At 35.5% G+C, this 26682-nt stretch overlaps 1 protein-coding gene, 2 long non-coding RNA genes and 1 pseudogene across 3 annotated transcripts; 2 read left to right on the forward strand and 2 right to left on the reverse strand.

The window, feature by feature from the left end:
- Window positions 1-3564: 3564 nt before the first annotated feature.
- Window positions 3565-8599, reverse strand: LOC133726984 (glucan endo-1,3-beta-D-glucosidase 1-like; annotated as a pseudogene).
- Window positions 8600-8628: 29 nt separating this feature from the next.
- Window positions 8629-11590, forward strand: LOC133736353 (uncharacterized). The gene is made up of 8 exons (XR_009859518.1): window positions 8629-8927; window positions 9074-9129; window positions 9217-9278; window positions 9526-9570; window positions 9795-9846; window positions 9997-10051; window positions 10740-10835; window positions 11159-11590. It is a non-coding gene; the product is annotated as an uncharacterized LOC133736353 (long non-coding RNA).
- A 493-nt stretch (window positions 11591-12083) lies between these two features.
- Window positions 12084-19141, reverse strand: LOC133724790 (THO complex subunit 4A-like). Its single transcript, XM_062151639.1, has 5 exons — window positions 14885-19141; window positions 14576-14707; window positions 13884-13952; window positions 13606-13796; window positions 12084-12685 (listed from the first exon to the last, which is right to left on the reverse strand). The coding sequence occupies exons 1-5, from the start codon at window positions 15083-15085 to the stop codon at window positions 12415-12417; spliced, it is 864 nt and encodes a 287-aa protein (XP_062007623.1). The 5' UTR covers window positions 15086-19141; the 3' UTR covers window positions 12084-12414.
- A 591-nt stretch (window positions 19142-19732) lies between these two features.
- Window positions 19733-26676, forward strand: LOC133724791 (uncharacterized). Its single transcript, XR_009854007.1, has 7 exons — window positions 19733-19964; window positions 20076-20118; window positions 21738-21841; window positions 22150-22231; window positions 23741-23917; window positions 25068-25158; window positions 25675-26676. It is a non-coding gene; the product is annotated as an uncharacterized LOC133724791 (long non-coding RNA).
- The last annotated feature ends 6 nt before the right edge of the window (window positions 26677-26682 follow it).

Here is a 26682-nt window from a genome sequence, read left to right on the forward strand (position 1 = left end):
GTTGCAGGGGGTAGGCGGCGCCGACCATGTATGGCCGGTCTTTGCACAATCATGGCGCCATGAGGCGCATGTGAATCTCCTCAAACCAATTCGTGGTTCTTACTTTGCTTCGTTCTGAAAATGGATGTCCGTGTAAAGTCTTTAATACACGGATCATCATGTCAAAGCCTATATGTGTCAAAATCCCATAAGTCAGCTCTCATGACATGGTTGGATTCAATAACTCAGATAGTGGTTGCATACATTCCACTAGAGCGACACATAAGTTTCTCTAATACTCGTTTATGTCGTTTATTTTTGGTTGGATTCATTGTGAACGCTCTTAGACCGTACAGCGATCTTATAAAATGGAGAGGGTATCGATAAAACACCAAAAATTCGTTCTCTTTTTTCTTTCAGTTGGCCAAAAGAAATGATAAAGAATAATGCTTTTTCTTTCATGTTTTGCTTTGGTCAGAATTCTTTGAGTAACATGAAGGTCTAGAATTTTGTTTTGCCTTTTCCCTGAAGATGTTCTAACACGCTCAAAATTTTGGTAGAAGTTGGCCGGCCCTGTCTAGCATCAACATCTATGCACTTGAATAGATCTGCTTTAGATCTTTGATGGACCCAAATGAACATTTACTATTCTGCTTTTGGGATGAGGACTCGAATAATGGGAAAAAAAAAAAAAAAAGGAAGGGTCGATTCTGCTCTTTCAATATTGTTTTTGAGTGACCTGTACCATACCAGAAAAGAAAGGACCGGGGGGGGGGGGTCTTAATGCCAAGATTGGTGCCTCAGCTGCTTGACTCAGCCATCCAAATAACCGAAAAAATCACTTAGAAACCATCTGTAATAATGCTCGACTATGTTGAACAATGATGAAAGTCAAGAATACAAATAATAGCAAGCTGCCCTTTGTCTAGAAATTGGTAAAAGATAATGACAAAAAGGATTTAGACATGAAAATGTGTTTCTTCTTCAGAAAATACAGCCGCTTGCAGTTGCAACTTAGTTAACTCACATGTGACATGCATGCAGTTCCACTCCCATCCATCCCTTACAACTCCAATGCCATTCTCAATACTTTGAGCTTCAATATTAGCTGTACATAAGGTGATTTTATTCTGCAATAGATACAAAGTTAGAGGGTTTTGACTATCCTGGAATACAATTAATTAAATAATCAATTCTACAGAAACATAAAGGTTTTCTTCTACTACTTGCCTAAAGATTTCTTTCAAATTACATATTACATAATCTGGAAATTTGCATGCACACAAAATTAAGAGTACCTAACGGTAATCATCTCGTCTTGGGGAGTCTAGCCATCACGAATTTGAGGCCTAACATTCCAATTCCCTAGCCTACAGAAGTGTTGTTGCAATCTTTTTACAAATTTCATGGCCATATAGTGTGGATGGATGACTAATCTGACCAAGAATGTCAGGATGTGGGGCTACTTGATAAGGAGTTCAGTTGAAGCATCTGAAAAAAAAAGTATCACAATCAACCAGGAAGATTTTCGATCCTGCTTCAAGAATATGGCTCTGCCTGATGCTATTTGTGACCTTAATTCACTGATAGACTTGATCGATATTAATGTTTCAAGAAAACCATCTGATGCAATAATGCGTCCTGTTAAATGTATAATGGTTGTATGCAGTCCGGAAGAAGCAAATGACCTCGATGTGGCCTATCCTCTGGAGTAGATACATGAATTATGCTTGATGCATGAAACAAATGCTGCCCTAGATAGAGAAAGGTCTATTGAAGAAGTCATAGAAGGAAATAGGTCATAAGAATGGAATCGTGTATGAGCATCTCCTAAAAGTGCAGTCTGCCAATAGACTTTTAACAGGCTGATGAATAATGTAATGTACAAATACTTATTAATGTATAAATACTTGCTAAATGCTGACTAGTAATTATGTTTAGCAGATGCATACCATCTTGCATATGAAATTGTCTTAAAAGTTCCATATGAAGGTACGTTCTTCTTATCTTCCTGTCAAGACTTCTGAAAGTAATCGACAGTTCCATGTAAAGAAGTTTCCCTGCCGTCCATCACTTTTTTTTTTCTTTTTTCTTTTTTCAATTGGAATGACACAATATTGAGCAGACATTTTTCAGCGTGAGGAAGTGGGATCCAGAAGGTGCAAGAACAATGTAATTAAGAAATTTGTTATTTGTACCTTCATTCCTGGAATAGTCACTGGTTCTGTGGCAGTTAATATTCTGGCTTCGACAACAAGCTAGTCAACAATTCTTCCTTAATGTATCTGTACCAACGAGCTGAAATGAGAGAAGAACTGTTGGTGGACAAACTGTAAGGAAGATTCTGTTGATCAAGGATAGTGCTTATACTCTCTGCAAAAGTAGAGAATTTCCAAGGCAGGTTCAAAGATGCTGGTCATTTGATGTTAGTGTATCACTCTGTCACAACTGTTTGGAAGTTTATCGAGCTGGAATTACAATCAAGTATTGGCTGATCATTATTCCCATCCTCCACCTAGCTAGGTACAACCAAACTACCAAAATAAGTTCAAAGCAACCTCTGATGCTCGATTTAGTGCTACTCATAATCTAACAGAACAATGTTCAAAGTCAATAATAATAGACAAAACAAATGCTCTCTAGTAATTGAATATAAATAAAAAGCGAGTAGACATTTCTCAGAAAATACAGCTGCATGCAGTTGCAACTTGAGTCACAAGTAACAGCACTCTTCCACTACCTCCATGCAGCAACGCACCAGTTATGACAGTAAATCAATAGGTGATTAATTACAAGTACTCACTACAATCATAATGCAACTAGTTAATTACCAAACTCAGAGACTGCCTACCTAAACCGAGAAAATCTTCTCCATCTCTTTCCTCACCTCTGCTCTCTAATTCCATTATTTGTTGTGGGAGTTACAGATTGTCCGTTTTCAGGGCATCTCAAAGTGTGCCTGCTATGATTTTTGGACCTGCATGGTTTATTTTTTACTGTAAATACGTTATTCTTCAGGTAGTTGTTGATTGTTGTAAAATGGCTGTTGAGAGATTTTGCTCCTCTAGTGACATCGAAGCGATTGATTTTCTGAGAAAAGTATTGGTTTTAGTAACTTTCTTGCAATATTTAACATGAATTGTAAGAGTATCAGCTGCGAATGCTAACATCTTTTAGGTTTTTTTTTTTTATGATTGTTCAAAGTTTCTTCTTCTGCGAGAAAGACTTCCTTTGTTAGTGGTTTTCTTCTGCAAAAAAGGTTATGCATTCACGCTGTGAGAAATTATCATCAGAAGTTTAGAAAAAAATTGAAATTGTAACTACTGTGTTATTCAGTTACCATCATTACTTGAACAAAAGATTACTTCATAATTATAATTCCTATTCTCTAAAGTGCTCAAGGTTGGGACGAGTAGGTAATTTCATGCAAAAGGTAGGCAAGTAAATACCGTATACCGAGTCAAACATCACATCAAATTTATATATAACGAGAGTCTATTAAAATGACAGTAAATCAGTAGGTGATCACAACTATGTCGAGTCTCACTACAATCATAATGCAACTAGTTACCAGATTGAGACTGCCTAAACTGAGCAAATCTTCTCTCCGACTTGGCATCCATCTCTTTCCTCACCTCTGCTGTCGATCCACCATAACAGATTCGTAAGCGAGTTGCCATCATCGTGACCATTCAAAGCACCATTCTTGTCATAAATCCCTTGCAAAGAGTACACAAACCCTTTCCATCCTTCCCCAACACCCTCTCTAATAAGAGCCGGTTCAGTCCACTTCACAAGTTCCCTAACATAGCCAACATCAGAGAACAATTCCTCAGTAATAGGTACAATAGGCAGCAGCTGGATTCCAAGCAGGCACTCTCTCCGCTGTGCAGGCGCAAACCAAAGATTACTGTTTCTCTTATTAGCCCACAGCAGTACTCCAACTACCCGACTTTCCTTTGTGTAATCTGGTGCATAAATGTTATCTCCCTCTCTTACATGCCACCACATTTGAGCTGCCTGGATTTCCAATGCTGCAAGCATTGACCCTGTGGCCACAAGATCAGTGTCTCCATATGCTAATCCCAACAATGCAGCTGAGTAGTTAGCATTCACCACCTCGCTAGTGCTCTCCTGATTCCTGCTATCTCCAAATTCAGTCACCCCTCCTGCCCAAGAATGCAGTTTATACAAATCAAAGCACCTCAGCCTTGGATAACTCGAACCTGACCTCCTCTCTAATTAATTTCATAAAATCCGCGGCAAATGAATAAGCTTGAGGCTTATACTTCATCCCCCATTCCAAGTCAATCTTAGCGAGCACTGAAATGCCATACGGAAAGTAACCCAAGTGATAATGGTGATCATTGTTGTTAGTATAGGAACTTGTATGTTGGCATTCCCTTTATACAAAACTAGAGAGTTCTGGCTTAAGAGGGTGTGTGAGAAGAATGTTCTTAGCAATTGGAATTGAAGGTTCTTGAGGATCATGTTCTAGGCCTTCGCACCCTCATTCTTGGGGTTAATGCTCAGCTTGACACACTGGTTGTTAGAAAAATAATTAGGAAATTGCTATATTGTGAATCAGTATGTCTATAAGAAATCACTGTAATTCAAATCAAATACGATATAAGAAAACTAAAGTATGAAATCTTAGAAAAACCTTTGACAGAACGAGGCTAGAATTTGATTCTATAGCCTTAAGACAAATCGCCCCTCACAGGTGCTTGAAGGTTTGAATTGGCGAATGCCTCCCAGGATACAACGATCTTTCCTCTTGCAGAGAAAGCACTTTAATCAGCAAGAAACGGCGAACCAATGTAGTGTTTGAACCTTCTCTGTTTTTAACTCTAATATGAAATGCAGAAATTCTTTGAATACTAGATGAATTTTCTGATGCAAAAGTTGGATGCAAAGTGGTGGGATTGGTTCTGTAGATATAGGAGTCTGAAGCATCTATTTGAAAGGTCATACATTTCTACACAACAACTTCCACGTTGTGTTTAGTTTGAAAGGTTATAACCTTTGGATAAGATGATCAGTTACTTCTTTCATATATATCAAAATTGTTAATTTGAATTTTCATTCAAATGAATTTAATCTAATTTAAATTAATTAAATTTCCAACACTGGTTACCCGAGTTGGTGGGCTTGAGCACTTGTTTCTGGATTACATTTGTGCTTCTCATCCACCCACTGTTGTTGGTCATTCTGATCCTCCGCCTGGCTCTAGTTCTGCTACTGTCCCTGCCGATACTGATCTTGCCGCTGACGAGGCTGCAGTGGTTGCAGCGGTTGAGGCTACTACTCTTACTGAGGATGCTGTTGAGGATGTTCCGGATCCCCTCGCTCCATTTTCTGTTGACATGGGAGGTTATCACTTTGCTCTCCCGGCTGGTGTTCGCATTGAGTATATTGATTAGGTCCCCATGTCATTCCTAGACAAAAGGGGGAGAATGATTCTTGCTAGCTTGTTCTTACTTTTCTGTTTTGGTTTCCTTGTTGCTAGATGTTTGTGTTTACCTGAACTATTGGTTTGAAGTTGATCATGTGACTGTCGACTGCTTTGAACTTTTGATTAATGCAATATCAGTTGTTTTTCACTTGGTATGTTGATTGAGTGTTTCAGGTACAATGGAAGTGTCTGATATGATGGAAGACGGTTACTTTGAGTCTATGATGAGTAGAGTGTAGTTTTGTATAGGAATGCCAAAGGGGGAGATTGTTAGTATAGGAACTTGTATGTTGGCATTCCCTTTATACAAAACTAGAGAGTTCTAGCTTAAGAGAGTGTGTGAGATGAATGTTCTTAATTAGCAATTGGAATTGAAGTTCAAGGCATGTAACGCAAGACAAGACCCTACTGATTCGTATGGAAGTTCTTGGTAAGATTCATTCATTACATTGTGCATGATTGAGTTCCAGGATTGTTAGCTGTGGTTCAATCCTGAGGTGGTCGATCTATTTAGTATTCTTACTTACGGGGGGTGTATTGTATATGGAATTAGTGGAACTTTTAAAGAAATCTATGGAATTTAAAAGTCTGGGTGTATTCAATATAGACTTTTAACAGTCCATGAAAGTCTTGAGGTATTCAATTAGGATTTTTAAAGACTTCATGAATTCCACCAAAATCTAGGAGTATTCAATTAAGACTTTTAAAAATGAATAAAAGTACAGAGGTATTCAAAATATCATTCATACTTATGGAATTAGAAAATCATGGACTTTGTAGTGTTAACTATACATACTAAACTCCAATAATTTTCCAGCCTCCAGACCAAAGATTTCAAAAAGTCTATCAAAGTTTCTTCTTCAAAAAAAAAAAAAAAAAAAAGGTCTATCAAAGTTCTTCTCTCTACGCACGAAGAAGTTTGTCCTTCATCATCCCTCTTTATTAATTTTTTGTCTTTTTTATATTCTTTTATGATATCAACCTTTTTTGATACCCAACATGTTCATTGTAGTTGTTTAATGTGATTTTTGTTTTGTTTTGCTTTTTTTTTTTTTCAATTGTGATACTTCGAACCCTAATAGCAATAAAAATGATTTATGAAACCTTAAAACTCAAATATTGTGGTCTAACCCTAAGACCTTGAACCATACTAAATTTTATCTTATTAATTAAATAATTAATTATTCTCATTAATTTGAATTTATATTATGGTTAAAAAAAAGGTTGAACAATTGAATTTCAATTGATTGATTATAGATCAAGACATTGACCAATATTGCTACAATATATGTTAATCGGCGAAAATAAAATTGATGAGAATAATTAATCATAAACATCAAGTGATCTATATTGTATATTTATGTTGTTGGGAGATTAGGAATGAGAACAAACTCCTAGACAGACTAACAATCATTTATTTGAGTCAGTTTCTATTAGAAGATACTGGAGCATTGAAGAGACAACAAGTTATTATTTTGTTTTGTGTTTGGGTTGCATTTGTTTTATTTTTGTTTTTGTTTTTTTATATTTTGTACATCCTAGGAAATCTGTAGAAGTCATTCATAATAAAGTATATAGATTTTCATGAATCAATAAAAGTCTGTTGCTAAAATCAATGATTTTAAGAAATCCATAACAGTCTATCAACTTTTTAAAGAGTCTGTGGACTTTTCAAAAAGTCTGTCATTTAAAAAAAGTCTGCACAAATCCAAATACAATACACCCTCCTACGTGTCTGGGTTTTTAAAAGGGTTGTCATATCAAGTGTTTCTGTCAATGTTTAATTCTCTGATTTGGACGTGTTTTGTTTAGAGCGCATATTAGGTTAAAATCAGTTTTTATTGCATATTATCTTTTAGGGAAATTTGTTTCCTATTAGGTGTCAATTTACTTTTATTGGTTGATTGACACGTTGATTTCTACTTGTTCTATTTTCATTGTCTTGGGATAACAATCTTATTATAATCCTTGAGATCAGTTTTGAGTGTACATCCCAGAGTGTTGCCTATTCACAACCCACCCTCACCCCCCCCCCCCCCCCGGCCATTCTAGTACTTTCAATTGTAAACTCCAAACCCGACATCTGCACCAGAATCCAATGATCCTTGTTTAGTAACAATGCCACCCCATTCACTCTCATACAAAAACCCATTCCCACCAAAAGTCCCATCCAAAACCATGGCTCAATTGCATCCCTCAAGTACTTCTCAATCGCCAGAATCACATCAACATAACCCACCTCCTCAGCAATCAAAGCCAGCCTCGCCGCCCTGGCAACCAACTTCCCTAGAAATACGAAGACTCTGTCACAACTGGTGTCAAACTCAAACCCTCCACATCTTGGCACAATGCAGCCATGATCTCACTTTTCGACTCTTCCTTAACACCCTTAATCGAATGGCAAGTAACCGAAACAGGCTCTGGCCTCAGCACCCACGAGTCCCCTACAACACCAACAAGCTCACCATCAATGTTCCTATACTTAACACCCTCCAAAACAGCCACATGCATAGTCATCATTCTTAAGAAGCTTCACTTGTAGAGGATGAGCCAGCATAAGCAAATCCCAAGACCCTTTTGCTTCCCACTTATACTCCAAATTAAACCCATCTCTGGACACAGCCTCACCCGAAACAGGGTAGCGAGATCGAGCCTCAGATTCTGGGTCCGGCAGCACGGCAACCCTCACAATGCCTGAAAACCCAGAAGAAGTGATCACAGACAAGTTGTGGTCAGTCAAATGGATCGGCGAAGAGGTGTAGACCAGCCATGTCTAATCGTTACTGAGCTGGATGGTGTGCTTGGTGTGATCTTGGCTCGAAGAGAGAGATAGAATGGCGTGGATGGTTGAGAATGATATTGAGGTCTGGTTCGAAACAGAGTATGTGAGATATGGGCTTCCCCGGACAAGAATGAATGTGAGATTGGAGGAAGGGAAGTCGAGGGTGACACCATTACACCAACAACGACCGGGTTAACGGGAGGGATATATCATCATCACTGATGGAGGAGTCCGAGTGCCTGAACTTGAAGGATGATATCTTAGACTACCTTGGGGTTACATCTTTCATATTTAGGCACTAGTGACTTGTTAGAGTTGCTGTACGAGTTATGGCGCGCAAATTTTAAATATACTAAAGCTCTGTTGCCCCATTCCCTGTTCATCACTGTACGCAGTGGAGTGACGGTTTTGCCCTTATTATTTTGATGAATGACAGTGTTGCCTGAGAAGTTCGGCTATAATTCTGGGTTCTTCTTCTTTTTGGAAGTATCTGTTTTCACTATCTCCACACCGACATCGGTTCTTGCAGACTGTCAATGTGGTTTTCGGTTCAATTTTCAGTCTATGTTGGGTTTCGGTTTGATTACACTTAACAAAACCTGTTTTTTGCTTTCCGATTTTGTTGAAACAGAAGAAGAGGAGGAGGAGGAAGAAGAAGAAGAAGAGGGAGACGGGAAGAAGTTGTCGCTCGATTCGAACAAATCATCTCAGGTATTCTATGATGGGTTCGAATTTGTTTGATTTATTTTTTTTGTCGGTCTCTCAGCTTTTCCATCATCATACATCACCGTTTTGGTCTTTCCTATTCAAGAACCAATCTACGTAGTTTTCAATTTACCTGGGTTTGGGTTTTGTAGGGGTATTGTTCCTGCTGCAGTTTGGGGTTTGAGTGATTGATTTGAGGACGTTGAAGGTGAGTTTTTGATTTTGGGTAATTTCAGAACAACTGAAAAGAGAGAAATTCGCATTATTACCTGAAAACAGAGTAATCTGAAAACAGGTTGAAGTTTGGATCTTGGTTGTAATCTGAAAACAGAGTTCTGCCAAAAACAAGTAAAACAGGTTTGATCTCTAATGAAAGTCTTTCACTACTATTACAGTTCAATTGCTTCGGGAGTCATTTCTGTTGAGAAGGTGAGCCTCTGTCTATTTATATTTTTCAATTTATGTACAAATTTGGGTTAGTTGATGCACTTATCTGGGTAGGTGAGAGTTTTTGTTATTTCTTTCTTTCGTTAATTGAAGCTCATCTGATTCAATTGTTCATGTGTGGAATTTGGTTTTGTAACTTCTTTGTTTATGATTGCAGAGATGGAGCTATCCCTGGTCTCACTTGAAAGAAACCTCCTTAAAGGTATACAATGCCAATTATATATCGAAGTATACATTTTCTAGATTCATGTGTAAGATAATTGGCTGATTTGAATAAAGTAATAGTAAATTAAGTTGGACAGAAATCAAGTATAGTGGGTCTGTGTCTAAAATTCTCAATTTGTTCTGACATTCTGAATTTGTTTATATTGGACAGATTTCCTATTATTCATGCTAATTATATAGGTCTGTTTTCTTCTTTGGAAGGGATGAAGAAGCCGTGAAGAAATCAACGCTGGTCTGCGCCGAAACATTGAAGGTATTAGACTCTCAATTTGTTTATATGGTGTGAAACCAAGTATTGTGAGTATGATCATAGTGTTTATTTGATTTGTTTGTGCCACTGTGATAGCTGAATTACCATCATTCAGCTAACATATACTTTTTATGTCCCTTTTCTCTTACACAGAACGAGGCAATCCAAGGATCTTTTCTAGAAGCATACTACACCACAATAAGGACTGGTATAATAATCTGAAGTTTACTTTATCTATTCGAAATGATATGGTACTTACTGTTTCATTCGGTTTCTAATATAAATAAAACTATATGATTTATTTCTCATGGCATACCATCAGCACTGGTATATCTTTTTACTATTATCATTCTGCCTCAATGTAAAACTGTATAATTGTACCAAAAAAAAAAAACTGTATAAGATAAATGGAATAGCAGGAAATTGGCTTTTAAAAATCACGTTTAGTGTCATTTAACCCAAACAATTAAGAAAACATGTGCAATTTCTGTTGTCAATCTTTCTTGTAGTACATTATCTACTCCAAACAGTTTTAGACATATGTCTGATAATCTGGTTTACTTAGGATTGAGGAAATTATTTGTTCAGTATCTTCCAAATTTATAAGTTGTTATAATTTTTTTTCGGCAAGCTTCTTTTAAATGTTTGCAATTGTTGAACTTTTTGTTTAATGGGAATGGGAATGTCGATCTAATATGTTTCACTTATGACTACATGCATATAGCCCAAGTTTAGCTTATTAATAGACTTAGAAAAGAATATGCATATGATTCTAGAATAAACCTTAACTAGCTAGGCATTCTTCATATGTGTCCTGACCTTTACGTAGTTTTGTCCCATGCCTGAGGTCAACAAGCAATCATCTAACTGTTTCTTCATTTTCTTTTTACATTTAGCTGCCTTCTTCCTTGCCTAGCAGTTTTTGGTTTCTCAACTTTCTCTCTATTTACTTTCCTTGCTGCTGCCTCCATGCACTTTGGCATCCGTTGCTGGTGAGTTTTGCATTTGTTGCTTTAAAGCGGTTTCCCGTAACATGATCTCTCCTTCAAAAGAGAAGAACAGAGTGAAACTAATCCATATTAATAGTCTGTGAACTCTATGTAGCATGTTTCAGTGAAATGATCAATTTTGATTAAACATTAAAACTAATATACATTAATAGTCTCTTTGAATCTGCACTACTGGTTACAAATTTAGACCGACTGTTTTTGTATCCAGAATTAATTAAAGTTATGGTTCATCTACTGTTTAGCTCACTTGAAGAATCAACTTTTATCAATTTTGATGAGATGACTGTATTTTCTTTGTTTTAAAGTGACAGGCAAGCAGAAAAACATGGAACTACATCATCATCATCAGCACCATTGTCAGCTGCTAAATAGAAAAACAATTGAATTGAAATAGCTATGTTATATAGCTTTTGCTAGACTAATCAATTTCGTGCAGCTGCAACTACAACTCCAATCGGAGCCGTCACTTTTTTGAACCAACACTAGCATTTTACAAAGCTGCAACTGAAACAACCAACTGGAGTACTTTGTACAAACTGACTCCTTAAATTCACTCCAGCAGCTCCTTTTGATAGATTAACCTATCTCTTATATCCTTTTTGTAAAGCTACAACTAGAATAGCTAGCCTTTTTGTGCAGCTAGCATGTTTGCATCATCTCCTTTCAAATAGACTGCAGCTAAAATCTAAGATGTATGAAAACTGTTTTCACTATTTGAATGAAATGTGATGATTTTCCTTTTGTATGTTATTTTTCTAAATTACTCACGAGAACAAATTCCGCAGCAAAGCGCGGGTAGTATTTCTAGTTCACTTCTATTTGAGAGTCCCATTAAGTCTTGGGTTTGGAAGCCCAAGGCCCAAACTCAACTCCAAATTGTGTTGTTAATTTTTGGTCATCACGCATGCGCAATTGCATAACATGAAAAATATTGAATAAAATGGAGTTAATTACATACATTCTTTGTCCATGTGCTTCACCTGTTTAGTTAACTTGGTGTATAGGTTTTTCCGTTTTACTTTTGTCAAATTGATCTATAGCTTTATCTCTACTAATCAATGCGGAGGAAATAGGTGCCGACTTCAACACCAAATGAACGGAAATGACTCCATTGATTAACCGAGATAACACATAGATCAAATTGACCAAGTTGAAAACACAAACCAAAATAGCTAAAGACTCAGAACACATAGACCAAGAAATGTAATTTCCAACAATTAACACACTGTATGTATGCTTAAACTAATAAAAATGATCAATCATAACAGAAGTGACCAGCCAAAAATAATAGCAGAGGTAGAAAATCCCCTTGGATATATATGTTTGATAGCAGATGGCACTGAGGTATCTGCGGTGTCCTTGTTACTAATTGAAGGGGTGACTTTGTAACAAACTTCTTTTGCATCCCAGCACAAAAGTGGTACTAAATACCAGACAAACTGTAAGATATAATTCAAGGGAGCAAGAAATGCTAATAGGTAGTGCTCCATATCCATCTATATGTTATATATTACCAGTTTGCCTTCCCCTAAACTACCATGTCTGTCATCTAACTGTGATTTCAGTTTACCGGCCTACATTTTAGGCGGTATTTTTCCAAATCAGCATCCAGATCATCAAAAGTCACAGTTGTATCTCCATAAAATGTTTTCTTCCTTTTAACAGATTCTGTAATCACATTCTTCCTTTGCTGATTTTCTGCAGTCACATTCTTCCATTGCTGAGATTCTGTAGTAACCTTCGGACCACCATTTCTCACCTGTCCACAGCCTCTTTCAAGTCCAACACCACCATGACCATGAAACGATCCCCTTGAACCAGCTCTTCCTAGCCTGTTCCCCAACAAAACAAGAAAAAGATCATGTTCATGACTATGCCTTTCCTCAGTAATGGCTTTCCCAGTGAAGTTAAGCCGCGAAAAAAAAAATAGTGAACACAAGTAAACGGCAACATCAGGAAGACATCAGCTAGCAAAGTTCTACTTAACATGTCTTTTCTTTCCCACTTCTCCAAATCCAAATAATTGTCTGAAAACAACATATAGACTGCATTTTGCAAATGCTAATATCAGTACATTTTTCATCTGTGTGAAAGTGTTCACACATTCACATGTAAACTTTCACACACACAATATGTAACAGCCTATACATTATACATACACTCATCAGTCATCACATTTCTTTCACTTCCATGAATAATGTTCTCCCTCTCTTTAGCAGGTTCCTTCAATAGTTTCAGACTGCTATTTCATCACACAGGTGCTTAATAGAAAAATTTCATAAAAGAGAACAACTATAGCTCAAGTTATTAAAAATGTTTTCAGTATGCTGCCTTGGTTAGAAATACTTTAGCCAATGTATTGGTATAAACATGTTTGACTACCAGTGAAAACTGGATAAAGTCGGAAATAAAAATATCATAGATACACAGATGCTCCTTGTGGCTTGAAATCACTGGCTTAAGTTGATACAAAATAAATTAGTAGGCAACATAAAAACAAATCTTTATGATGAAACTGTGAACAGAACATCAATGAAAGCTCAGACCAAAGTGAAGCGGGACTGATATTTTCCTCATTAGCTTATTTTCCAAATGCATAGGGAGATCAAGATAACCATTTCAGACCAAATAAATATGACTTCATGTAACTCAACTCAATGGAAAGTCCTATATTTAATTGCAAAGACACAACATACAGAGAGATCATAATACCGATTCCCAACACAGAAGCAGAAAGAAAGAAACACTATACCTCTGGAAGACGGGAGTTGGATGTTCTTGCATGAAATTTGTATTTGGAGGCAGAAGCAGAGGAACAGGAGAAACAACATTGAGTCCCACAAGCTTAATTTCCACTTTCTTTCCATCAAGATGCTGATTGTTGTATCTCTCGATTGCTGCTAGAGCATCTGAATAGTGCTTATAGACAACTTCAGCTGTTCCCTGAACAGAAGCAACGCAAACCTTCTAAGCCAAAGAAAAGAAAAACATTCTTTAAAGAATTCCATGGATGTCAAGCTGTGAAGATACCTTAGATCTTCCACTTTTATCATAATAGATTGAGTGCCTTTCCAATTCACCAACCTCAGAGAAGAGCAACTGCAGATTGCATTGTAGTTATAACCTTTTCAACTTAAATGCCAAAAGAGTTGTGAAACCAGAAAGTTCAAACAATTACAAGGCACATTTTTTGAGTCTAAAACTGACCAAACAACATAAAGAAGAATAAGAACAATCACTCATACAAACTGGCAGATTGAGCAGCATCATATATATACAACTTGACCTTATGAACACATGCACATTCATTTGCCCCACAAACATGTTTACATATACACACCCCCTGCATAGATTACAGTGCCCATATCAAAAGAATAACACTATTTCCTTTTTAAAACCCAGACAGGTGATTCAGGGTCACAGATTACAGTCCATTTCTTTTGAAACAGGGGATAGAGGGTCGTCTAGTAAAACTCCTACCATGACAAACAGAGTTCATAAAAGATTGCAAACCAAAACTTCAAGTTGGGATCTTTGGCACCCTTTAGTTAAAACCCCAATTCCGCTTTACTTCACTGAATCATATAACCCTCTTTGACAGCTCTGGGACTAAAAAGGCCCCCTCTTTTCCCACATGGATTATACATTTATACACCACAACACAAACAGAGAAAGGACACAAAAAATAACCAAATTCATGTCAAAAAATAATAAATACCTACCTCTATATCTCGATTGGTAACATCATAGTCCAAGTTAGATATATAAAGCTTGGTGCTTCCCTCACTGTTCATCGCTTGGCTCAAAGCCAATGGCAGCTCAATCCTTCTGGGTCCAGGCTGTCCTTGCATTTCCTGCATCAAAATCACTAACACACATCAAACACTAAACCAAAACATCATACATGCAAACCCTAAACCCTAAAGCCTACGACTTTTTGGTTCCTGATAGCAGAAGAGAGTGAAAAAATCAAAGAAGCTCGGAAAACCCAAAAAAGTTGAGAATGTGGGGAAGCGTAAACGGTGGCTCACTGGCAGAGTGGGATACGGCGCCGTTCTGTAGGCGTTGCGGTTCATCGGCCGACGAGAGGGGCCTGAGGTGGAGCCTCCGCCGCCGAAATGACCGTTATGCCCTCGTGGCTGGTGAGCGTGGCTGTTATGACGGCGTTGTTGCTTGGATTCGGCGATGAGGGCGTCGAGAGGGAGGTCCAGGCGGTCCTGAGGGAAGGGCATTTTGGGTAAAAAGCAGAGAGAGAGGTGAGGGGTTTTGGAGGACAGTGAAGCAGGGTTTTTGGTTTTGCAGAATCTCTACAGTACGTTCTGGTGGTGAAGGAGAATACTGGCGTGGTTTAAAGGCGGGGGAAAGATTTGTCTCATTAGGGACACGTGTCGAACGTTGAAAAATATGTGTTCTTATTTTGCCTGTTTTAAAAGTCATTTTTGGATGATATTATTTAAGAAAAATTAGTAATTTCGAGCTTATAATTATATAGTTTCTATTTTTCAGTTTCAGTTCATTAATCTTACTGGAGTCACCAGTTTTATGAGGTTTTCATTTTCGAAACTCAAGCTCTTTTAGTTCATAGATTTTATTATCATTAGAAGTTGATATGTTTATTAGTTTAGCCTTGATCTTTTTTTTTTTACGGCAATGGTGATGTTGCCGCTTGGTGCTTGTTTTCAAACCCCAAACCCAAACAAAGGTCCCTTGAGTTTGTTTGACTAGGTTATCATAATGTCACACACATATACACACCTATAAATTTACAATTATTTTGTTATAATCTGATAGTCGCGTTATATACTTATTAAATCTATGTATATTATGATCATCACTTAAAATAAGTTTTTTTTTTTAGAGAGAATGGGCTGTCAATCCATTAATAATGAATATGTAGGTAACATTACAGAAAAACAGTTCACCCAATCCTCAGGCTACGACAAGATTGAGTCATTCTAAAGCAACCTAAAATGCAACATCACCTTGGAAATAAGTCCAGAAATAACCAATAACCAGACATGACTAGTGAAATGTTTGAAACAGCTCAAGAGCTAAACCGCTTAGAGTAAATTATATTTATACAAAACCCGATTGACCTAAAGACATGTGACATATCGAATAGAGGCCAGATGATCAAGAAATGAAATAGTAAAATAAATTAGGGACTTTAAAATACCAAAAGAAGAAACCAAGAGCTTAAATAAATTTACAAAAAAATAATAATAATAAACAAGGGCCTTGAAACAATTTTACATTTTCAAAAACGCATTTACTTCTCACGACACCAAGAGTAGACTATGAGTGATTTAGGGTTTAACGAGGGCTTTTTTGCCAAAACAAATTTCAGTCGATTCTCACATGAGTAGATTCAAAACACTGAATCTAGGTGGGTCTGTCATGAAAAGATGAAGGCTTAGCACAAACTTGTCACCAAAGAAAATCGTCACGTTCATGTTGTTCGAGAGGCTCCCAGTTGTTATTCCCAAAATTTACCCCGTCGTCTATGCACTTTAGGAGTTCTCATAAGTTCTTATCTTTAAATCTCAATCTTTTTTAGCAAATCGACCTTTAGATGTTTAGAACTTCATGAGTATATAATTTTTGTAAATTTTTAGCCAAATAAAAAATCGTAAAAACGTTCATAATCGTGATTTATCATTTATGAATACGGAAGGTTCAAAGTGGACATATTTGGTTTGTCTATTGATTTGATATAGTTCGTCACCTTTACGATTAGCAATATGGAAGAAAACTTGCAGCAATGATATACTCATGGAGACCTAAAATATTTAATAGAGGATTTGTTGAGATGTGATAGAAACGTAGGTCTCAAAATCATTGATTTGAAAGCTCTCATGATGTTCTCATTTTTATGGTCTCATTAGAGCCTCTCCCTACATGTTTATAACATCTGAAAAGGCAAACAAATTGGTCGACCTTTTGGAAGAAAAATATAATTCTTTGTTTCCTATTACGATCTCTTGGAACATCTCTTCAATCATGTCTCTCATAAGAAAAATAAATGAAAAAAACGATGTTCAAAATGATGAAAAAAGAAATAAAGTTGCAAACTTTCTCATATGATGATAGTAATTAATGAATTTTTTTAATCAAAATGAAATTTCCATTGAATAAAGTAACTCACACAATTAAACCAACACATAAAGTAAATCAAAACAAATGTTAACATAAGAATGGGATGCATCATACATAGCTTGTGAGACCTTTTCTTATTGGCTTTTGCCCACCAATGGTTGGGCAGTTAGCCCCAAAATTAAGGGAAGAAAGAGCAGACAATAGTAGCCTTTCTAGATCAGGGAATTTTAATATTTAGCTGGTGCTACTATTCATTTGAAAGATTACATAAGGAGTTGGAAGCTGCCGCCACTGCGACAAGAGATTTGCATAATTTTATATTTTAATAAATAAGAACATCAATAAAATATTAATATTGTTTAGCTTCATTTCCTTACATAAATCAAACACTATAGTGAGTTTTTTTCCTTGTTATTGGGAAAACGTTCCAAAACACCGGAAAGAAAAACTAGCGAGACGTTTATTTTCCCTTCATATGAACACAAAGGAATTGATTTCATTTTTGAACCAAACAAGGCTTTAGTGTTTGTTACACCATATTTATTGAATGAACTATTGAATTTTTTTTTTTTAATAGAACGAAGCTAGCAAGGTTTAACGTATTGATTCACAATTTTTAATCACACAAAGTCACAAACTATGAAATCTCTATCTTGATTTGCAATTTGAATGTATCTATATGCACTCACTTTGAGGTACCATAGCTTTTTGGCCAAAATAATATTTGAGGAACTATACAGAGCGTTTCTTGCCTATTGAATAAGGAAGGTGTCATGTTGTACATACTGCATATTGTACCGCTTCATAGTGATAAAAAATTGACTCTTATAAACATTAAAGCTTCTTTTTTCCTTTAAATACTTTTTTATTATTGTTTTATATTGTTTTAAAGGATATGGATCTTCCGGCTCCTGAAAATCCAAATGTCCAATAACTAGGCCAGGACAAACATGTATTCGTCCCAGATACACTGATATCTCTAGTGAATTATATGGATGCTCAGCACGATCTAAATCTGCATTGTGTGGCGCACACTCGAGCACAGACCCTATGTGGCCCCAGGTAAAACCAAAGAAATTATTAATTATCAAGAATTAAATCAATATCATCATCAACAATTACACTTGTTGAAAGGATAAATAACAGGTCTGCAAAATGAAATCGACCAAATTAATGGATAGGTGAATGCATTGAACCTAAGTATACAAGAGTCTATTGATGCCAAAGATAACAGGAACGAGCTACTTGAACAAGATACTAATCTTGCAAATCAACTTCAACAACAGTTGATGGATGTAGACGTCATCACTGTTGGATCATATACGCAAATGGAATACATTGTGAACAACATGTTACCTTTCCCCAACTAAAAGCGAATTGCTATGTTTTCGTTTGTAACTGTTCTCGAAAAACACTGTATACAGAATCTAATAATAGAAAACGGGGTGGAGTTTATGCCCTAATCATTCCTCTGGCATAATTATATGTGTTTAACCCAAATGCTATCCCAAACATCTCTTAGAAATGGTGTATGGAATTATCTAATTTTTGTGTAGTTCGAATGAGTTACTACTACGAATAATGTCTGAGTTTATACCCTAATCGTTCTTATTTTTACTTGTTTTTAAAGTCTTTTGAATGATATTATTTAAGAAAACTTAGCAATTTTGAGCTTATTGTTTGTATTTTTCAGTTCATAAATCTTATTATAGTCATTAGCTTTACAGCTTCCATTTTTTTTCGAAACTTGAAGACTTTTAAGTTCATAAATCTTATTGTCATGAGAAGCCAATATGTTTCTTAGTTTATCGGTTTAGTATTTTTAGAAGTTGAAGAGTGTTCGAAAATTCGTATCATATTGGTGGTGCTTATGCTGTCCTTTAGTGTTTTGTTCCCAAACCCAAACAAAGATCCATAGTTTTTGTTTGGTAAGCTAGTTCTAATGTCACAAAGACACATTTACACAACTACAATTAGGGGTGGGCACAACCGATTTGGAAACGGTTTTCTGACCGAACCGGCCCGAAAATATCAGTTCGGTTACCGAACCGAAAAGAAGAAGGAAAGAAAGTGTTGGAGCAGAGCCGAAACCGAATGAATACGGTTCGGAAACGGTTGTTGGATGTTTACCGACCACTTTTGCACCGAACCGACCAAATTTACTATATACTAAAGGAGAGATACTGTTCATATAACAGTGATTTGGCTCCAAGTGGTTTGACGCTTTTGCCCTCGCTTCAGATTTTTTTTCCGGCTCTACCTCGGTTCTGGATACGATATCGTCATTTTGCTCTTTCTTCTACACTCTTCTGACCATCTTTATCAATTGTTGAGAGAGAGAGAGAGAGAGCGGTTGTGTGTTTGCTTCGCACGAGGAGGTAGAGGGATAGATCGGAGGGAAAGTTTGAAACCTCAATCCTGGTTGAGAGAGAGAGAGAGAGTTAGAGAGATCGGTTGTGTTTGTTTGCTTGGGACGTATTAACTATATTTCGTTCTTGGTTTCTACAGAAAGCACAGTCGAAACAGAGAGAGAGAGAGAGAGCGAGAGAGAGTCAGAGAGGAAGGAGATCTACGTCTTGGATAGCTCTGCCGTGTACCAATTACGAAACACCCAATCTACTATCTTCGGGAAGCCTCAATCAGCCATGTATCGGAAGTGTGCAGAAGAGAAGAGGTTCGTCTGGATTTCGTAATAGCGGTCTTCTGCGACAGAGTGAGGCCGATCCGAGAGAGAGAGAGGAAGAGCAGGAGACGGGAAGAGGTAATGACTTCGCCTGAAATTTTAGTTCTTTATTGAATTTTGGAAGTTTGGTTTGCCATGATTGGTGAACGGTTTGTGGGTTTTGAAGTACGATTCGAGTTGTCTGATTCGAAATTGAAAAACCCAATCAAAAATTCAATTGGTGGGTATTTGAAATTTGGATTGCGAATGCTCTGTTTTTTTGTTCAGATTCATGGCTGCTAATTATTAGCTGTTAGAGATGAATTTTAGCCCTGCATAAAGGCTTGATAGAGGTTGGCTTTATGTTTGATGAGAGCTCATAAAACCTTTTAGTACGTCACTGATCAAAATAATGGTTTGTATGGAATCTTTTTCTAACTTCAGTTGAATTGATTATGATGCAGCTCAATTCAAGTTTTTATGACAGTCATCAAATGTACTACCCAGGTAAATTGACTAAATTCAGTACTCTCCCTTAGGTTGTTCATGTTCGTGTCATTTGTTTCGAAATTGAAAAACCCGGTCAAAAATTCATCTTGGTGCATTTATTTTAATTCAATCCATGAAAGTTCAGTGCATACATTTATAAAAGTTCAAACAAATGTAGAAGTGCCCATTTGAGTTCTTTGTCTGATCGAAAGTAAAACTTGGTGTGTTTAGATCAATTTGCATTTGAGTATTCAGCAGTTATCATATTGTTGGTTCCTATGCTTAATCATTCTGCATTTTTATGTTACATGGCAATTGATTGCCTTAAGTAACAAAGCAAAGAAGTGTAAATTTACTTCCAATAATTACTGTTACAATTCTGATATCTATTTGTTCTTCCTGTTTCAGAAGTTCTATGTATGCTTATTGTATCTCCTCTGATGTGAGTTTGAATGTTGGTCATGAAGTCTTTATTTTGTTTGATTTATGGATTGCTGTACATTTATCTATGGATAGAGATTTCGAATGCAACAGTTACTCAAGGAATACTTTGAGTTACTGGAATTGATGTGTATTTGTCATTCAGCTTATAATGATAACTTAACTAAAATATCAACTTGGTTCAACTTTTGAAGGTTCAAGTAGGAGAATCAGTTTTTTTTTTTTTTTCAAAACTTCATTTGCTTTTGTAGTGATCAAATGATGTAGTTGAGCTGAATAGGATCATAGTGCTACCACATTAAGGACTGTAGCTCACTCATTTTTCTCTATGTATCATAGCCTGATTTTCATTCATAAAATCCTCTCTCTCTAAATATCTGTTCTTTAAGACTTCATACTTTTTCTTTGTTAATTTTCTTTCAGTTTCCATTTGAAATTTTCATGGCTTTGGAGTCATAATGTGCAGTTATATGAATACAGACTTTACTTTTCTTATTTTGTGGGAAAAAAATTTAATATGAGACAGAAGCTTAATTGAAACAAGCCATTTGTGTTTCTTCATTGTCTTAGTTGCTGCAATCAGAACATATAAAATAATGCATTCATATTTAATCACTTATACAAGTTATGAACTCATATTTTAGTTTTTTATCATTAAATCAATTTATATGATATTTTCCCTATTTGAAAATCATCATGTCAATGAATATTAACTAATACTAAGTTGTAAATCATGATCTAACTGCTTTTGTGGTAAAAATCCCATCTATAATAACCAATTTATGTAGAACAATTAAAATAGAATAAAACCTGCAGCACATAAATCTGGTAATCATTCAATATTTACAAGTGTGACGAATTCATATTGATGTCTGGTTTGGAAATCAATCAATTCTCTTTGAATTCTATTTGACAGTTGATTTTAATTTTAATCAATTAACAAACTAGCCTGTTCAATTTGATAGACATGTTGATATTCAAAACCACCTGTTTGGTCAAAATTATAGATATATTCACATTGATCACGTTACCCTGTTTTAAAACATTAGTAAAGTCTATAGACATGTTCACATTGATTGAAGTACCCTGTTTTGAAACATTATCTCCAACATTCTTTCTATATCTATAGGCTATTCTGCAACTTTGGTAATTGCTATAAGCATGGAAATTTACTAAATTCACATTTGGTTTCGCAGCCATCAAACTCTCAGATAGAATTTTAGCTTTTTCGCGGAGCCTCGATCGACATCCATCTTCACTATTTCGTAGGATATTCGTCTTTTATACTGGTGGATTACAGGTGATGTAACAGCTCAAGTTTGATGACAGAAAAGACATGATTCATTCATTTCAGTAAAATTATAAAATATGAGTAAATTCACTTAACTATTATGTATGTTTTATGATATGAGAGCGAACAAACTATATTTTGGTTTTATATTTGGGTTTTCGATTGTTCTGTTTCTTGGTGAAATTTTGGGTTTGGTCTGTTTGATCCTTGATTGTGGAAAATGAGAATAAGGGCTTGGTTTTGGTGTGCTTTGGTTTTTACTGGGTCTTTTCTTTGACTTAGTTTTGGAAATCTCAGTATTTGGTTGCGTTTTGCAGTTGTCAGTATTGTGGACTGGAGTATCTGCCTGTTTTTGCTTCCTTGATTGGATCTTGCTGTATCTAGCGTGAAGCTGATCAGGTATTAGCCTTTGTTTTTATTTTAAGTTCTTGATTGATTGCTCTGTACTTTTGGTTGTTTTGAGTTCAGAACATTGGTATTTGGTAGCAAAAAGAAATTTGTCTTTATATTTATTTTTAAATTAGTGTGGTGGCTTTTAACGTTATGTCACTGATCAAGTTCTATAAGATGATATAATCAATTAAAGTTTTAACTAAGATTTGAGAAATTGAAATATTGAGGTTTTATGTTTTTTATGGTTTTGTTGTCAATGGTTTGAAGTTATGGTTTGAGGTTTACAATAGTGGTATGTATTTCTGAGAAGAAAATTTTGGCAAGAGTTCAGCAAGAGAAAGTCATTTGATGTTTCCATTTTAGTTTCTTAACAAATAGGAAACCAATATTTTGATATTTTGTACTTTTGCTTTTTGAAACATGGTTAAAGAATGCAATGGTGTAGTATATTGGAAGGTGAATTTCGTGTGTTGGGGATATATCAAAATAGTATCAAAAGTGATACATCATAAAATAATTTGATTGTGACGAAGATTGAGACTGCACCTATTTGTCACCTATTTTCAAAGGTGTTATCCTGTTTTGAAACATTGTATAGCTTTTTTTTTTTTTACCTGGTAAGTTGGAGATAGTTCTCTGTTTTTGCCCTTTGGTTTTGTCTCAATCACAGTTTGCCATTGTTTGATAGTGTTGTTGTGCGATGGGTGTTTTTGTTATTTTGGTTTCCTCCCCCTTTTTTTGTTCCCTGGTTAGAATTTTAAGTTGGTCTTTACTCTGTCATTATAAGCTGCACCTCAAGTTTCTTTAACTTTTCCCTTTTCATTTTCTTTGGGTTCTTCTTCATCAATTTTGTTTACTTCTGTAATGAGATCAGAATTAATTTATCCTTTTTTGCAGCTCTGATGCTGTTACTAGATTTACTGCCCTTGATCTTCCATCTATTTCGTCTTTGACATATACCTGCACCCTTTTATGTTAATTCCTTTCTCTACTCATTATCAGGTAATTCAAACTTAGGAACTGTCCATGGGGTAAAGCTTTGAAGTTCGAACTCGATATAATCTTAGGAAAAAACTCGATATAAAGTGTTGAAACACTTAGAAAATCCTGTACTGGCTTACAATTTCTATTACATCATTTGATGCTGCAATAAACTAGAATAGAATTCTCAACATGAAAATTTTTGGATCACTTTATTTTACATATTCCTTGCTTCATTTAAAGATCTTATTCATTTTTGTTAATCAAACCATACTCACTTACAAAATCTGCAACTAAGTAATCATCGCGTAACAATTCTGCCCCGCAGCAACGCGCGGGAAACATTTCTAGTTTTACATATACTAAAGCTCCTACACTGTTCAACTAACAGTGATTTGGCTCCAAGTGATTTGACTCTTTTGTCCTCGCTTCAGATTTTTTTTCCGGCTCTACCTTATCTGGATATATCCTATCTTCGCGTCGTTTCTTTCTTCTACAATCTTCTGACCATCTTTATCAATTGTTGAGAGACAGAGATCGGTTGTGTGTGTTTGCTTCGCACGAGGAGGTAGAGAGATAGATCGGAGGGTAAGTTTGAATCCTCAATCCGGGTTGAGAGATAAAGAGAGTTAGAGAGATCGGTTGTATTTGTTTGCTTCGGACGAGGAGGTAGAGAGATAGATCGGAGGAAAAGTTTGAATCTTCAATCCGGTAATTGCCTCGCCTAATTCTCAGGGCTGGTTGCACTTGGATGTGAATATTGTGGGTTTTGTTTAACTTGGGGCCTCCGATTTGTGAAATTTTCATTGCTTTGTTGTTTGTTTGTTTGATTTGGTGTTTTTGCTCCATTGTTCCTGGTTTCTGTGATAATAGTGTTTGTTTGTTTATTCTAAATAGGAGTCTGGGTTTTGGGTCTCTTGCCTTTGTTTTTGTTCTGATCGAGTTTCCAACCTTGGAATTGATTGTAGGCTATGTAGAAATCTGATGGTAAGAACCCTCTTCTTATTGTTTCTTCTTTTCATGATCAGAGTAATCAGCAAAAGAAGAAGCGGTTTCATTTTCAGCAAAAGCAAAATAAGAAAAGCGGTTCACTTGATTTGATGGCTTCAATTGCATGATGGCTGTTTTCATTTTTCTTTTTATTATGAACAGACATAATGTTTCACATTTTAACCTTCTACTTAAATGCATTTTTCGCGGGTGAAGCTATTTGGTTGGCATTGATTGCTATTGATCTTTCTTCTGTTAACTGAAGCTTATCTGATTCAATTCTTAATGTATGCGATTTGGTTTCCTTCTGCAGCCTGGGTTTTAACTTTTCAACAGTTCCAAGATCCAAATTTTTTGTTTTCAATCTTTCATCTTTGTTATGATTTAGTAAATTGTCATTCTTTTCCATTACTAAAAGATTTTCTTCTGATAAGTGATAAGATTGTGAGTTTGTGATGATGTGAGAGGTTTATTACCAACTGATGTATGAATATGGCCGAAGAACATATTAGATTAGTACTTATTTATCCATTGTTTTCTTAGTACTTATTTATCCATTGTTTTCTTCTGCAGCATTGATTGTAATTAGTAATACTTATATTATCTAAAGAAATTAATTCATATGGTGGTTTCAAATATAAAATGCAAGAAGTTGTTCTCACTTGGTTTCCATAATGAGAAGTTGTGCTTCAGTGTTGTTGTCTTATTTATGTTTTATGATTTCTTGATATCTAAGCTACAAAGTTATTAAAACCAAAGTTCACAAATCAATAGAGATGGGTCCTGTTATACTTCTTTATGTATGTAGAATGCAGCTTCCTTCTGAAGCTTAAATTGTTTTTCTGATATTTCCATTTGCTTTATTGTGCAGACCACAATAAAGTTCCTTGGTTTGCTGAGTTCTCCTTTGGTTTGATCAAAGGCTGTGGTTTTGGTGGATTTCGACAGAGTGAGGATTGCAGGTTTGGAAGTTTTTTTTAGCTTTATTCCTTATTATTATTATTATTATTATTATTTTTTTTTTATAATTTTTTTTTGAAGTAGTTGGGTTTTCACGTTGTTGTTTGTTTAGAATTCATGGATATATGGGTTTTTTGGTTTAGGGGTTGTGATTGTGTTTCGGATTGGGATTTCGGAATTGATTGAAAAGGTTTGAAGTTATGTTTGTGATGTTTATGTGTATCGAACTGATGTACGGTTTGACGCTATGTTTGTAAAGATTATTGTTGTTTGGGTAATTAAAACATATGCCTTTATGATCACAACGATAGCTATTAAAGACTAAACAATGAATACAAATTTTCTATCCATTAAGAAGATTATTTGCAATAATTAGTGATTGGTTTGCATATCTCTTACAACCAACACTATAGAGTTTTCTATCCTATACTCTTGAAATTATCAGTTACATTCAATCCCATACTTTTATTATTTGTTGTTCTTAATATTTAAATAATATTAATTTTTATCTGTTGCAGGCTTTGTTTGTGCTACAGTTTCAACTCTGGGCAATTGATTGCAATACCTTCAAGGTATCGTTTTTATCTTTCATAATTTAAAATCTTTCATTAATTTATATATTCATTCAACTGTGGGATGAATGATAGGATGCTGCTGCTGATTTGGTCTCCTGATCATTCTTTTGTTCTGTATAAGTTTAGTTAATTAAACTATGATTGACTGAATTAATGGAAAAACAATTTTATCTTTGGACTTCAGCACTGAACCTGCAGGATCACATTTTTGTTAGGATTAAAATCCTGTTTATTAAGTTTAATTATCTGAGCTGTGGCATACCATGTATTTTTGATTGTTTCCCTCTTTTTGAGCATTTCTGTTTTGGATCAGTGTGTGTCATATTTGTGGAATTAAGTTTTGCTTGGACCTTTAAATTGTTAATCGATTTCTATATAGATTGAGGTAAGTTGGGTATTACTATCTTCTTCATTGACGAAGAAAGAATGGTTTAGGGAGAAGAAAGAATGGTTTAGGGAAAAGAAAGAATGGGTATTTTCGGCGAGTTATAGAAAATTTTTGAACTAAAGCCAGTCAATTGCAGTGGGTATTGAGTAGTTTCTTTTTGTGGTAATATTTTAGTTTTGTACAGATTCAAGTTTGGAAGAAGATAATAAAGTGTTTTTAGTTTTATTTATTTTCTGTTCAGTTTAAAAATAATAGAGTGGCTATGGGTGTTAGTATATCTGGAGAAGATTATGGTGTTAGTATGGTTTTTTTTTATTTATATTTCTTCTGCTTTTCGATGACAAGTACTAATACATTTTGCCAAGGGGTGTTTCTTTCTTTGGTGAATGCATTGTCTTATCTGATTCAATTCTTAATGTTCTGGGTTTCTTGCCTTTGCTTTTGTTCTGATGCATTGGCTTAGACATTTTAGCATTGTTCATAATAAAAAGAAAAATGGTGAAAATTGAGAAAATTGTTTAATTGTATTTAAAATGGTGAAAATTGTTTTATTGTTATCATTC

The sequence above is a fragment of the Rosa rugosa genome, chromosome 1 (assembly GCF_958449725.1).
Source record: "Rosa rugosa chromosome 1, drRosRugo1.1, whole genome shotgun sequence".
NCBI classification, from domain to species: Eukaryota; Viridiplantae; Streptophyta; class Magnoliopsida; order Rosales; family Rosaceae; genus Rosa; species Rosa rugosa.